The sequence below is a fragment of the Mobula birostris genome, chromosome 14 (genome assembly GCF_030028105.1).
Source record: "Mobula birostris isolate sMobBir1 chromosome 14, sMobBir1.hap1, whole genome shotgun sequence".
Lineage (NCBI taxonomy): Eukaryota > Metazoa > Chordata > Chondrichthyes > Myliobatiformes > Myliobatidae > Mobula > Mobula birostris.
This window is the reverse complement of record NC_092383.1, coordinates 13,557,966-13,574,052: the sequence shown is the minus strand read 5'-3', so window position 1 is coordinate 13,574,052 and position 16,087 is coordinate 13,557,966. Positions and strand designations below refer to the sequence as shown.

General features: G+C 41.8%; 1 protein-coding gene across 4 annotated transcripts in view; it reads left to right on the top strand.

Moving 5' to 3' along the window:
• The window catches only part of LOC140209706 (EGF-like repeat and discoidin I-like domain-containing protein 3), a 125,408-nt gene extending 113,095 nt beyond the window's left edge, over positions 1–12,313 (top strand). For 2 of the 4 annotated variants that reach the window (XM_072278113.1, XM_072278115.1), the window contains 3 exons: positions 3,010–3,212; positions 6,147–6,302; positions 7,983–12,313. In XM_072278113.1, coding sequence (XP_072134214.1) covers positions 3,010–3,212; positions 6,147–6,302; positions 7,983–8,126 — 503 coding nt within the window. In that variant the 3' untranslated portion in view covers positions 8,127–12,313. The remainder of the gene's footprint in view (positions 1–3,009; positions 3,213–6,146; positions 6,303–7,982) is intronic. The other 2 variants (XM_072278114.1, XM_072278116.1) reach the window with 1 other exon arrangement.
• Positions 12,314–16,087: the final 3,774 nt, after the last annotated feature.

Below are 16,087 nucleotides of genomic sequence, written 5' to 3'. Positions count from 1 at the left end.
TCTCCAAATGCTTATAATTTCCCAAAGTGTTCCCTAAAATGTTTCTAAGAATTCTCTGCATTAGTTTGCCCACCATTGACGGAAGACTCTGTCATTACCAGGATTATCCCTGCTACCTTGTTTGAACAACAGAACCACATTCACCATCACCCTATGGTGATGGTGAAGCGGTTGGTTATAAGTCGGTTATTTTCTTTATAGTCTCCAGCTCCATTTCATTTGTATATCTACCCGTCCCCCATCAAGGAGCAGATGATTTGGATTGATCAGAGATCAGAAAGCTGGAAGAGCTGGTTACCTGTTGGGTGCATTACCTCTACTGCTAGACCACTGCTGAGGCCAAACCACACCACACCTTCATGATGTTATCCTTCAGATGGAAAGAAAATTGCATTAATCTGACTGTGACTACCTTCTGTTTTCTGAATATACATTCAGTGGCCACTTTATTAGGTACACCTGTACCCCTGAGGTGTTTTGCATTATCCACAAAGAGGCTAACACACTACATGAATTAATATTAATTTGTTTATTCGCGGTTGATCAGAACCTACCAGTGCTGTTCAGAGTGGAATATCGCTTTAGACAAAGGGCTGACATGAGTCAAAGAGTAGAGGGACGCTGTCAGTCTCCTCCTGCATTAACATTTGACATTCTTATTGACAAAATATCAGGTTAATAACTGGAAGCAGCTCAACAGACAGGAGGAGAAACTGTTGGTAAGCATGAAAACATGGTATAGATGGGAACATTCTTCACTCCGTGTCCACTGAGTGTACGTGCATGATCTTCTGCTGCTGTAGTTCATCCACTGCAACTTTCAACATGTTGTGCGTTCAGAGATGCTCTTCTGCACACCACTGTTGTAAGGCATGGTTATTTACTGTCACCCTCCTGTCTGCATGAGCTAGTCTGGCCATTCTCCTCTGACCTCTCTCAGTAACAAGGAATTTTCGCCCACTGAACTGCCACTCACTAGATGTTTTTTTTGCACACCATTCTCTGAAAAACCTAGAGATTGTTGTGCATGAAAATTCCAGAAGATGAGCAGTTTCTGAGAAACTCAACCCCTTCTCCCACCACACTCTTGGCATCAACCATCATTCCACTGTCAAAATCATTGAGATCACATTTCTTCCCCATCCTGATGTTTGGCCTGAACAACAACTGAACCTCTTGACCATGTCTGCATGCTTTTATGCATTGAGTTACTGCCACATGATTGGCTGATTAGACATTTGAATTAAAGTACAGGTGTAGAATCAGAATCAGGTTTAATATCAGTGGCATTTGTCATGAAATGTGTTGTGGCAGCAGTACATTGCAATACATTATAATAAGAACTATAAATTACAGTAAGAAATATATATAAATTCCAAAATCTGAACACCTTCAAAATCCAAATTTATTTTTGGTCGATCGCATGACATCACAAATTGAAAATTCCACAAGGTGCCGGGAAGGTTCCCTGATGACGTACGGGTCTGCGTGCTCCATAGGCAGTTCTGAGAATTGACCTTGCTCATTGTATGTAATGAACAGAAGCTAATGAAAATTTTTTTAAAAAAACATTGCGTAAAGCAAAAAATGAAGATCACAATAGTGTATTGGAATAGTTGATTCGTCAGCTTTGGAGTGAACGTATGCCACTTAATGGAAAGCTAGTGGAAAGATGTATCACGATGAACTGAAAATTGAAGGTAATTGTGTATATTCAGCAGGGTGGTTACAGAAATTTTAGAAAAGGCATGGCATTAATTTTTTTTAATGTGGTGATAAAGCATGAAGAAGCAGGAAAATTCAGTGATGAGTTTACCAAGATATTTGCTGATGGAAATCTAACACACTGAACATCTGCATCAGTACAGATGTGTGACGAACACATGGAAGACTTGCTGGTAGCACATACATTCAGAGTTGGGAATGATAGCAATGTCAAACAGCCACTGACTGTTCAGCTGGGCGGCCGAGGTAGTGTTAGCTCACCTTTCTGATGGTTCAATGTTCATGTTAGGGCAGGGCTCTCCAACCTTTTCTATGTCATGGACCAATGCCATTAAACATGGGTTCTGTGGATTCCAGCTTGGGAACCCCTGCCTTAGGGCAAAAGGAATTGTACAATCTAAGATTTAAAATCAACAACTGAGCCAGTATCAAATGCCAGTTGAAGAAGGGAATTCCACATTTCTACCGCCCTCAGTGCAGAAATGTTTCCAAACTTCATCCAAAAGGTTAGGCTTAAAATTTCCGACTCTAGTGCCTTGGTGCCAAATTTTTTTGCACCAGAAATTATATTTTCTTAATTCTGATGGAAGGTCTCAATCCGAAATGTGTACTGTATAACCTGTACATGCTGCTTGACTAATTGAGGCCTTCCAGCAGATGAATTTTGCTCCAGGTTCCAGCATCCATAGCTTATTGCCTCTCCAAATACATTTACTAACTCTACAAATTAGCTGAATGCTCTCAGAGCTACAACCTCTCACTCAATGTCAGTAAGTCCAAGGAACTGATTGTAGACTTCAAGGGAGGGGAATTAGAATCTATAAATTAGTATTATTTAATTACAATTCAAAGACTCCACAAAAAAAGTTAATGTGCCTTGATCTTGGCTTATAGTCATAGAGCATAGAAACATGTTTTTTAGCCTATTTAGTCCATACCAAACTGTTAATCTGCCTATGTTTGTTGACCTGCACAACTGCCATAAGCCTCACAACCATGCACTTAAACAAACCTCTTTTAAATGTTGCAATTGAATCTGCATCCACACTGACATCACCCTCTGAGTAAAGAAGTTCACCTTAAATATTTCTCCTTGAACCCTTAAGCAATGACCTCTAGTTTTAGTCTCACCCAATTTTAGTATATAAGGACCGTAAAAACTACGTGGGACAAGGTAACAGAGATGGTCCGGTTCGTATTCAAGTGTTGGAGATTGTAAATTAGTGTATTATATATACTGACTTTTAAACACTACCCACTCTGTCATAAAATTTGTGTTTACAGTTTACTTAAACACAACAGGTTGCTCGGAACCACTCGGGATGAAATCGAGGCTCATCAGGGACAGGCAGATTACTGCTTCAAGTACGTACAAAATGTGGGGGATCGACGCTTTCACCTGGGCACCGTGCTTAGCACGGCTGGATAAACACGGGAAAACCAACGCCTGGACAGCTGAGCTGAACAACTGGTCACAGTGGCTTCAGGTATCAGACCCAGCGCCTTGCTCAAGTGAACGCAGTTCAGGCTTGGCATTTTGCATTTCCGCATCTGATTTGCCTCCAGCTGAACTACAAAATAGATTTAAGGAAGTTTGTTCATCGTGGATGCAGGAAATGTCTTATCAAACAAAGTAAATGTGAAACTCACTGCCTCTGCAGACCAGAGATGAAAAATGGTTTGTATAAGGGGAAGCAGATGCTTTCTTGGCAAGGAAGGGTGTCATGGGAATGCGTCAGGCAGCCTTTGTGGAGCGAGGAAAACATTGGTAACATACCATAGAGGAACATAGAGAGATGGTGGCAAATGGGCCTGAAAAGATGGATTTGCAAGGCTGTTGGAATGATGGGACAGACTCAGTCTGTAAGACCATAAGACATAGGAGCAGAATTAGGCCATTTGGTCCATTAAGTCAGTTCCATCATTTCATCATGGTGGATTATAATTTCTCTCAACTCCACTAATCTGACTTCTCTCTGTAACCTTTGATGCCCTTAGAAATCAAGAATCCATCAACCTCCACTTTAAATTACTTGCCCTCCCCAGCTGTCTGTGGCAATGAATTCACAGACTCAGTGCCCTCTGGCTAAAGAAATTCCTCCTCATCTCTGTTCTAAAGGGACATCTGTCTATTCTGAGTCTGTGCCCTCTGGCCCTAGACTTGCCAACAATTGGAGACAGCTTCTGCAGGTCCACTCCATCTCGGCCTTTCATATCCTGTATAGACCGTAGTAAGGCTCGTCATACACTGAGCACTCAACAATGGGGTGATACTCCACCACTCTGATATAAGAGCAGATAATTAAATTGCTCATCAGCTTAAAGGGGTAAACAGTTCAATTGTAAGGCTCTTTTTTCCCCATCTTCTTCAATCTGATTTCAGATGCATAGGAAATAAGGAAGGCGGGGAGTAGGGGGGGAAGAATGGGGTTCAGTTCTAAACTATTATTACTATGGAAACCATAGTGTTTAAATATGACTATAGTATTAGAATAAGATAAACTATAAATATTCACATTCCAGGTCCTCTCAGGAACATGTGTTTATCATGTGCGGAATGTACGCGGGGTGATTGATAAGTTCGTGGCCTAAGGTAGAAAGAGATGAGTTATTAACTTCAAACTTTCTGTATTATCACTCAGAGTTGAACTGCACGTGCATGTAACGAGAGCGTCTTGGACCTTCAGGTGGTCCACAGCAGAGGTGATTGATAAGTTCGTGGCCTAAGGTAGAAGGAGATGAGTTATACAGCTCTCATTACATGCTCGCGCAGTTCCACTCTGAGTGAAAATGCGGAAAGTTTGAAGTTAATAACTCATCTGCTTCTACCTTAGGCCACAAACTTGTCAATCTCCCCTGCTGTGGACTACTTCTGGAGGTCCAAGATGGCGACTTCTACAAAGAAGGGATCTGAATGCTCCACGACCACTGGACTAAGTGTGTAAATGTAGGAAAAATAAATGTGCTAGGTTTTCTAAAATGGACTGCTTCTACCTTAGGCCACAAACTTATCAATCACCCCTCGTATTACTTTAGATTTATACAGCTTCACCGTCCATCTAGTCCATGCTGAACTGTTATTTTGCCTTGTCCCATCAACCTGCACCTGGGCCATAGTCCTTCATACTCCTGATGTCTCTGTACTTATCCAGACTTCTCGTGAAAGTTGCAATTGAACTCAGATCCGCCACTTCCGTGGCTCATTCCACACTGACGTCATTCCCTGAGTAAGAAAGTTCCCCCTCATGTGCCCCTTAAACACGTCACCTTTCACCATTAACCTATGACCTCTAATTCTAGACACACACAACGTCAATGGAAAAAAGCCTTTTCCCACTGAGGTTGGGTGAGTCTAGAACTTGAGGTCATGGGCGAAGGGTGAAATGGTTAAGGAGAACCTGAGGGGGAACTTTTTCACGTAGAGGGCGGTGAGAGTGTGGAATGAGTTGATGGATGTGGGTTTGATTTCAACAGTTACAAGAAGTTTGGGTAAGTACATGGATGTCAGTGGCGTGATGGGCTATGGCCCAGGTGCTTATTGATGGAACAAGGCAGAATAATAGTTCAGCATGGACTCAATGGGCCAAAGAGCCTGTTTCTGTGCTGTAGTGCTGTAATGACTCTATTAGTTTCCCGTCAGGAGAATTGAAACTTGATTGGAGTTTCCACCAATCACTATACTGTTTTTTTAAAATTCACTACAAAAGTAAATTTATTGCAATGTGCAGTTCTACAGCACCACAACAAAGCACAGAGACAATAACAATAACAAACATAAAAAAGATTAAAATGTGTGCTCATCCTTCTCTAAAGTGACATTTATCATCTGTGAATTGAATTGAACTGAATGGAATGGAATGATCTTTATTGTCTTTTTACGTAGGTATAATGAAAACTCTGTTTGGCTTCCTCTCAGGCAATTAAATAAAGTGGTAGATAAAAACAAGACAGTAATAGAAAAACAGTATTAAATAGATAAGTAGCAGAAAATAAGCTGCAGCAGCACCAGAACCTTGGTGCCCGATGGTCCCAGAACATCTCCATGGTTCTTGTGGACGCTGCATGTTCTTTCTCTGTGGTTACCCAGGCAAACATGTTCACTTTGGTGGGGAAATTGTACCCAAGTTTCTCAAATGAAAGTTGGAGATAGTTACCAGTGTACTACCGATGATGTATGTCATAAGTGGAATTTTAACTCACACCTTCAGCTGGAGACCAGAAGCATTTCACTCCTTAAGTCTAATATCTTAGAGCACTCAGGGGTTGATGGTCAATTAGCATCATGGGACAACATTTAAGGGGCAGAATGAAAGAATGTACAAGGGAGGTGTATGTCCAACTGGCCCAGGATCTCAGCTTCGTTTAGCTATTAGCTTATTGCTTGCCTTTCATTTTATCTGTCTGTTGTCGTCTCCTTATAGATTGATCTCCTCGTTCTTAAAAAAATCACTGGCATCATTACTCAAGGAGCAAAAGACTTTGGAGTGCATCAGTATGTGAAATCCTTTAAAATTGCCCACAGCAATGATGGAAAGTCTTGGACTATTTACAAAGACAGCATAACAAAAAAAGATAAGGTAAACAATTTACTAGGCAGTTTAAACAGTTCGGCATGGACTAGATGGGCTGAAGAGCCTGTTCCTGTGCTGTACTTTTCTATGATTCTGATTTGATGTACTATGAAGGTAATACCAAATTTTAGGGTTGTATATGGTGACATATATGTACTCTGATAATAAGTGTACTTTGAACTTTGATAAGACAATAAACTTGACTTTCAACTTCTCTGTGTCTTGCTCAAGGTGGAACTCCGTGAAGGGACTGATCCACCAGTATCCCAAAATCCCATTTAAAAGTTGGCAATAGGTGATGGGAATGACCTGATAATGCTTTGCGTTCTCCCAGTATAGCAGGGTGTGCCTTCCTAACCCCTCCTTTGTTAAGGTGGCCTCAACACCTACTTGCGAAAGAAAATCGAAGAATCTGGAAATAGGAAACAAAAATGGATAAGGTTGTAAGCACTCAATGCATTAGAAACAGTTGATGTTACATTCTGGGTCCTGGAAACCATTTCTGGTTCTACAGATACCGCCTGACCTGCTGTGAAGTCTTAACTCATTAAGATTCCTCGCTGGTCTTTTGTAACAGTACCTTATGTTGAGTTGGCTTCCCTCAGTTAGAGACCTATGGTAATTTGTCTCCAATGAGGATGAGGATAAATTGAGATTTCCCATTTCAGCAAAGAAACCAGTGACCCACCCTCCACCAGTTGGACAGTGTTTATGCAGACACCAGAAGACTGGATTAGAACAATTTCTGGTTTGCCAGCGGTTGATATTCAGATAACAAAAACCTGCAGTTGGCAGGTCAGGCAACATCTACAGATGGAGAAATAGAATAAACATTTCAGGTGGAATACCCTTTGTCAAAACTAACTAGGGTCTTAGATCAGCTCAAACACGAGGAAATCTGCAGGTGCTGGAAATTCAAGCAACACGCACAAAAAATGCTTCATCAGGATCTCGGCCCGAAACATCGACTGTACCTCTTCCTATAGATGCTGCCTGGCCTGCTGCATTCACCAGCATTTTTTTGTGTGGGTTCTTAGATCAGCTCGTTGGGTTACTGAAGTCTATAGAATGGTTGGTCAGTTGTTTGTGAAGAAGACTGCAGCAAAAGGCAAGTAGATTAGGGTAACTTATTGTTATATTTTGGTGCTGGAAAATGGTGAGCAACATCATTAACAATGCCACCCACCCTGCTCGTAGTCCGGTTGGTCCAGCACCTACGCCAGGACCACCAGACTCAAAACAGTTACTTTCCCCAAGCATCAAGGCTGATCAACATCTTCACCCACTATCCCACCCCACCACCACTACTTTATCATTTCCTCTCAGGGTCGCCTCTGTACAGCCACTCCTGTGCCTAGCGTCAATTTATAGATGTACAATCAATCTATGTATATAGGCTATCTGATGTATTTATATTTATTGTGTTCTTTGTGTTATTGCATTTTTTTTACAATTACTTTGCTTTTACTTTACACTTGTGTACTGCAAGTGACATTAATCATTCTTGAATCTTGAATATACTGCAGGGAGCATTGAAATTGCTTGTTTGCAGGAGCTAACTGAGTTAGCTATGTACTTGTAATAATAAATGTAATGATAGGTGTAAGTCAACAGAACGGTGTATGAAAAGCTTGTGACTGGATTCGTGATTAACATTTCCTTTGTTCATTGACGTGCTCCCTGTAGGTGTTCCAGGGCAACAACGACAACTACAACCACAAACGCAACATTTTTGACCCACCGTTCTACGCACGGTTTGTCCGGATCTTGCCTCAGACCTGGCACGAGCGCATCACTCTCCGTGTGGAGCTGCTGGGATGTCACGAATAGACTTTGCTTCTCGCTTGCGATAGAGGAATATTTGATATGTATTCTGCTGATCGGCGTCACTGTATTGTACCTCTTATACACACTGGAATGCCAGCTTCATTTTATGATAATCTCTCCATTACCACAGACCTGTTACAATATTAGAAAGCAAGAAAACCCGTTACATTTGCAGTGTTCTTCCCCTTCATTAGTGACCCTTTGACATTTAGTCCCCACTTCCTTTTGACTTCAGAATTCTGATAAAGAATTCAATGATTGTTAAGAGTCACTAATGAGTATCCCTGTTGGCAAAACAAAGCAGGGGAGTGATAGAGAGGTCAGGTTACCTGTATATCTGTAGTGAATGGTTCCCAACCTGAGGTCCACAGGCCCCTTGGTTAATGGCAGGGATCCATAGTATAAAAAAGGTCAGGAACCCCTGAGTGAAAGAGATCTTTCAGAATAAAATGGTTGGGTCCTCTGATCATCTTCCTGTGGAGAAGTGCCTGACTTTCCACTTGAGAATTCTGTGGAGCAGTGAGCTTAAAATTGGGAGCTTGTTCTTAAAGGGGGAAGCTCAAGTTGACATCAGTACCTCACTGCTTCCTGTAGAATATTCTTAAATGATTGGCCTCATTTCCTCCACTGTAAGTGATTGGCCAAGCTTCCCCAAGAATATCCTTAAATGGTTGGCCAAGATTCCCGAGAATATCCTTAAAAGGTCTGCCATTGAATTAACTTCTGCTGCCTCTCCAATGTGATAGAGCATGAAGGATATTTCACAATATCATATTGGCAAGAAAATATTAAGCTGCATGATCTTCATTAATCTTGATTATGGAATAGATTCCCTCATAAAGATTTAACCTTATGGAGAGGTAGGAATATTTTAGCTTCTTGCAGTAATATGAAATCAGCAATTTCAGATCAAATGAGAATTGTCCAGCTTTCCTGATCACCACACATGTTGACTTCTATGGAATATGAGGAAAATACTACAATCTTTCAGGTCAAAATTGTTCATTTCCCAAATCACTCAAAGTGAAACTGACCTCCATTATCTCCTTACCATATTATGGAAGTTTTAGTAGCCACCTTGCTTTGGAGCTTCTTATTATGTGCAAAACACTGGGCCAAAGTAAATGGGTCCCTTTTGCAATACAAAGAGTTTAAAAGAGATTGTGATCGGTGCATTAGTACAAAAGGTGGGAGATGAAGAACATAAATCTGTGTGCAACAGCTATATCCAACTTTGAACCAGGCATGGTCTATGGAAGGATATCATGGCAGTTTGATAGCATCAGTCGGAATTGACATCTTGAGGCAAAATAAACAAATATCCTGCATTAATGATAACAGGTATTTTTCAGGCTTGGAGATGGGCTTGGAAGGAGTCTGAGATTTGAGGAAGGACATTCTAGCTATTGAGGGAGTGTAGTGTAGGTTCATGAGGTTAATTCCCGGGACTGTCATATGTTGAAAGATTGGAGCGACTGGGGTGTATACACAGGAATTTAGAAGGATGAGAGGGGATCTGATTGAAACATATAAGATTATTAAGGAATTGGACACACTAGAGGCAGGAAACATGTTCCCGATGTTGGGGGAGTCCAGAACCAGAGGCCACAGTTTAAGAATAAGGGGTAGACAATTTAGAACTGAGTTGAGGAAAAACTTTTTCACACAGAGGGTTGTGGTTCTGTGGAATGCTCTGCCTCAGAAGGCAGTGGAGGCCAATTCTCTGGATTCTTTCAAAAAAGAGATAGATAGAGCTCTTAAAGATAGCGGAGGGAAGGGATATGGGGAGAAGGCAGGAAAAGAGTACTGATTGCGGATGATCAGCCATGATCACAGTGAATGGTGGTGCTGGCTCAAAGGGCTGATTGGCCTACTCCTGCACCTATTGTCTATTGTCTATTGAGATGAAGCTCAGAATGGAACTTGGTAGACTTTAAATGGCAAGATTATTAAATGGTACAGAATAAAGTGTAAATTGTCTGGGATACAGCATTTATCACCTAATTGGATGGTGGAACAAGCCTTGAGAGTGAATGGTCACATCCCCTGCCCACGTTCCTATATGGAGAGCTTGGACTATATGGTATCCTTGGACAGGTACAGTGTCCCAATTCACTGCAAGAGAAAAACAGAAGGAAATTGTCAGCAAATCTCTCAGGTGCTTGTGGTTAAGGATGAAGCAAAATCAGGCCAACATAGAATCTGCAGACTCTGCCACAGGGAAGGCAGGAGATGCTTGACTGGATGGATGGTAATATCAGTGGGTATCAGCCTCCTGTATATTGGTGAGACCCGATGTAGATTGGGAGAGCACTTCGACAAGCACCTATGCTCCGTTTGCCAGAGAACGCAGGATCTCCCAGTGGCCACCCATTTTAATTCCACTCCCCATTCCCATTCCAACATGTCAGTCCATGGCCTCCTCTGCTGTCCTGATGAGGCCACACTCAGGTTGAAGGAGCAGCACCTTATATTCTGTCTGGGTAGCCTCCAACCTGATGGCGTGAACATCGATTTCTCGAACTTCCAATAATGCTCCATCCCTCTCCTTCACCATTCCCCATTTCCATTCTTCCTCTCACACCTTATCTCCTTGCCTGCCCTTCACCTCACTCTAGTGCTCCTCCCCCTTTTCTTTCTTCCATGGACTTCGGTCCTGTCCTATCAGATTCCCCCTTCTCCAGCTATGTATCTCTTTCACCTATCAACTTTGCATCATCCCTCCCTCCTCCCAGTTCCACCTATCACCTTGGGTTTCTTCCTCCCCTCCTCCCACCTCCTTACTCTGACCCCTCATTTATTTTTCCAGTCCTGATGAAGGGTCTCAGCCTGAAACGTTGACTATACTCTTTTCCATAGAAGTTGCTTGCTGAGTTCATCCTGCATTTTGTGAGCGTTGGTTGGATTTCCAGTGCCTGCAGATTTTCTTTTGGTGGTGGGTGGATGTGGGTGGTTTATGCACTGATGGGCTCCAGCTATTTTCACTGAGCTTTTCTGTATTCACTACAAAAAGACTGAAGACTCTCAATACCTTCTTGGATGCTGCCCTCCATTTTAATTGATTTGAAACTAGGAATTCTTGGTCGGTGATTATGTTAATTTTTTCCAAGGATGCTTTGGGCTCATTCCTAAAGCACTTCTTGTCCTCCCGGTAATGTGTGGCTATGGTTGCTGGTGGGCTCTCTCATTGATTCAGTTGGGTGTAATTAGAGCCTCAGTGTTGGGGTTAATCAGCCTGGGAGAGGACACTGATAATGGTTCATCTACCCTGCCAATGGATTTGGAGTTTCCTGTGGAGAGATGATTGCTGGTAATTTCCAGTTCTCTGGGGCATCTGCTATAGGAACCAAAGGTGAGAAGTCAGTGCTGCTTTGTGATCTGAGATCTTGCTCCTCAGACACTGGTCTTTGGATGGCCAAAAGCTATTAGCGCTCAGTAGATGATGCCAACGTCGGCATTTGCTATGGCTATGGCGCGTGAGCCAGCTTTACAAGTATCATCGTTGTCAGGAGGCGGTGTTGTGTGATAGAGGCAAGTTGGTAAAGGACCCTTTTCCTGCAAGTTCAGTGCAAGATCCATCCTCCTACATACTTCACACCACGACAACTTAGAGCCTCAAATCCGAGTGTTTACATGTGAAAATGTATCTCTGTACTGCTCTGACTGAGGTGAACTTTGATCTGGACATGCTGTAGGATAAACAGTTCACAATTGTTTTATGGAATAGCTTCATTTCTACGGAGCTTGAAAGATTAATACAACATTATGGTGAAAAGATATTGGAGCGATGATATTGTAGCAATTGTCTACACTGCATGTCACAACCTACAAAGACACCACTGGACATTCCATAGAAGTTACAATTGAGGGTGACTTCCTGCTTTGTATTTGTAAACAGTCAGCTCCCAGGTCGATTTACTTATCAGCCATGTGCACTTTTTTTTGTAACTGTGTTTTTCAGCCCAAAGAAATTAGAGGATGGGGTGGGTGAATGGTTGAGAGAAGACTTGTGGGTTTGAGGGCACTTGCACCACACCATGAACCACTGTGCATTCACAAGATGTTCGTGCAACAATTCCCCCCAAAATAATCCACCAGACTTTAACATATAGAGTTATGCTTTTCCTATAAATAACCCCTTGTAAAACAACGTATTTATTGACTTGCTTATTAAATTGGGTCACAAGTTATTGCACTTTAGCTTTTCTTTAGATTAAATGTTGGTTGTGGATAACAGTCTGCTAATGGGAAATTTCAACTCATTAATTAATTTGCTGATGTAATTATAATTTCCATCTTAATTTACACTGAAGCAATTATGATATTTTTGCTTGCATCATAGACCGGGGTGCTCTCTTCAGTGACCTGATGAGGTAACCATAGCTTTTGGCCAGGAGCAGATGTTGGCAGGTGGTGCCCAACCTTCATAGAGTGTTTCGACCCTTGACCACTACACTGTCCAGCTGGTGGGTCAGCAGTGGTGGCCAAGTCACTGCCCATCTGCTCCTGACTTCCGGCTCAACTCCTCTTGCCTGCTCCATATCCAGCAAGAGGCTCTTGTAGCTTCCTCCCCATCCTGTGAGCTGCTTGGTTCTTGCTCTTTTCAACAAGGCCCAGCACAGACAGCAACCCCCACGCTGACCTTCCCAGGAACTCCCTACAGCCGATCTCTATGGGGAATAGCCATGTCTACCATCCTTTCTCCCTCTACTCCTGAACTAAAGATTGGTATAAAGTCCCTGTGAAGGTTTGCAGCAATGTGTAGAGTGACTGAATCAATGGAATAGGTATTGAAATAGAATTAATTGACTGGGAAAGTTAAGATGCACAATAATTTAGTCTCGGAATCTGCACTTTGGAATATTTGTGCTGTCAACACAAATTGGTATGATGGACTCCCAGAGACTGTTTTCAGTGATGTGCAGTAGAACAAGGCTGAACAGTTATAAAAATGGCTAAATTTTCGAGGCTCTTTGGACTACCTTTGTAGATTCACCAGATCACTAATACTGAACAGAATACTTCATGAAAATGCTGCATATCTGTAATGAAGAGCGAAAGAGTAGGAAGTGCTCCAAAGGTCAGGAGATCTGTGGGGAGAGAGGTGAACTATCTAGAATTTATGATCAATGAAAAATCACATACCAGTTCCCAGACCCTTGGCCCTGTTTCCCCCTCCATTCTAGTGTCAGCTGTTAATTCAATGGAATCACTGGCAGGGAGTCAGTACAATGCCAACAAACTCACTGAGGAGCTAGTCACAGACAGAAAACTGGAAAGGCCATAAAACTATAAGACAATGGATAGAATTCAGCCCATCAAACCTACTACACCATTTGATCATGGCTGCTTTATGTTCCCTCTGAACTACATTCTCCTGCCTTCTCTCCATAATCCTTGACACCCTTACTAATCAAGAACCTATCAACATCTTCTTTAAATATACCCAATGACTTGTTTTCCATAGCTCTGTGTGGCATTGAATTCCATAGATTCACCATCCCCTGGCAAAGGAAATTCCTCCTCATCTCTGTATAAAGGGACGTGTTTCTGTTCTGAGGCTGTGCCCTCTGGTCCAGAATCTTCCATTATTAGGAGTCCTCTTTTAATATTTGGTAGGTTTCAATGAGATCCACCCTAGTTCTTCTGGACTCCTGTGAGTACAGGTCGAGAGCCGTCATGTGCTCACATTAACCCTTTCATTCCTGGGTTCATTATTTATTTATTGAGACACAGCATGGGATAGACACCTCCCGTCCTTCAAACCATGTCACCTAGCAACTTCCCAATTTAATCCTAGCCTAATCATGGGACAACTTACAATGCCCAATTGACCTACCAACCGGTATGTCTGTGGACTGGAAGGAAACTGGAGCACCCACAGGAAACCATGCGGTCTTGTGGAGAATGTATAAATTCCTTACAGGCAGCTGTGGGAATCTTTGTGAACCTTCTCTGGACCCCCTCCCTCTAAGCCAGCAAATCCTTTTTTAGATATGGTCCAAAGACATTTGGGATAATTTTGCTTTGGAAATTTGAATGGGTAGAATGAAAAACATTGTGCAAAGGCTGTGGAGAAGATTAACTTAATGAAATGAAGTCCATGATAATGGGGATTGCTCATCTAAATTAGTGACATGGAAGGATTAGGGTCCACAATAAGATTTCTTACAGACAGCAATGAGAATCAGCCTCTGCCTTAAATATACCCAATGACTTGGCCTTCATAGCCTCTTGTGCAACAAATTCCACAGATTCACCACACTCTGGCACTTGGACTAGGGAACAATATGCATCGCTGAATTGAAACTTGGAATCATACAATGAAGAAGAAAGCAATTTATTCCATCTTGCTGTTGATGGTTCTTTGAAGGAACAGTCCCATTGCCCCAAAGTAAATTTGCTCTTTCCCTGTGCATATTCAAGCTTAACGAGAACGTGTCTGTGTGTGCTGGTGAGGTCTAGAATGCTTTTTGTACTAGACGCATACCAAATTCTTTCTGTGACTGACAAGGTAACTTGTCCTTTTGAAGATAAATGCCTCACAATTAATGCTACAAGATTCTCTCCATGAATCAGAATCAGGTGTACTATCACTGACATTGTAAAGAGAGAGTTGTCGATGGTGATAAACCCATGTGCAGAGTAAGGTCTAGAATTAACTCAGATTAGCCTTGAACAAAACTAGACAAATGAAATCTAAAGGAAAAATCACAAACAGTAGAACTAGAAATAGAACTCTTATGATTGAGCCCTGAGTGCTCAGCATGAGGCCTTTAAGGAGAGATTTTCCATGAAGGAGATTGGCAGTCTGAGTGTTAAAGGGACAGCAGCAGCTAAGCATCCTCTGGGGAATTGGAGTGGCCAAACCTGGATGCCTGCTGCTATTTAGTTGGGACCAAGACAGACATATGTAATGAGATTCATTGTTTTGTGACAGCATTACAGTACAAAAAAAAAATTCCTCTGTTACAATGAGAAATACATTTTTAAAAAGTCCAAAAAGAGAGAAGAATAGTGCGGTAGTGTTTATGGATTCATGGATCATTCAGAAATCTGATGGAAGTGAATCCTAAATTGTTGAGCTCCCTACCTCCTCCCTGATGGTGGTAATGAGAGAAGGTCATGTCTTGGATGGATGAGGATGTCCATAATACTCATATTCTTTGGCTTTTCTGTTCATAATTTGAAAAGAAGGCAAGATATATTTTAAGTAGCCCCTTTTACCGCCAAATGAAAAGCGAACAACATTCATTGGGTGTGTTTTATTGGCCAATAGAATTGGCTGACTGATGTCCTATAAATAAATCACAGGGTCATCAGATCTTGAGAAGCATCAAATGGTTCTAATGAAGACAAGAGGAGTTGAATGAACTGTGCTCAAGCTGAATTTTGTACGTCTTGCCTGCTCTAAATTTATTACAAGAAATGACTCACTTTGCATGGTGGGGTATAAAACACAATGTACACTCCTCCACTCTCTGTAAACTCTGATTTATGTAAGAACTAACTGCACTGATTTCTCTTTATCATTGGTGCAAGCATTAAAGGGGATTAAACCAAACATGTCTTTGGAGGATTTTGTATCTTCATATCATTTATATCACAGTAAATATGCTGATTAATTTATTAGGCTGACAGTTTAAAGCTTTCTTTTAATGTTGAAGCATCAGTTGAATGGGCGTTTTTCCCAGGATAAAATTGGCTAACATCAGGAGACATAATATTAAAGTAATTGGAAGAAAGTATAGGAAGGATGTGAGAGGTAAAGTTTTTTACACAGAGAGTGGTGAATGTGTGGGACGCCCTGCTAGAGTGGGGATAGAGCCAGATACATTGGGGGCATTGAGGAAACTCTTAGATAGGCACATGATTGGTAGAAAAATGGAGGACTATGTAGGAGGGGAGGGTTAGGTTGATTTTAGAGTAGATTAAAAGGTTGGCACAACATTGTGGGCTGAAGG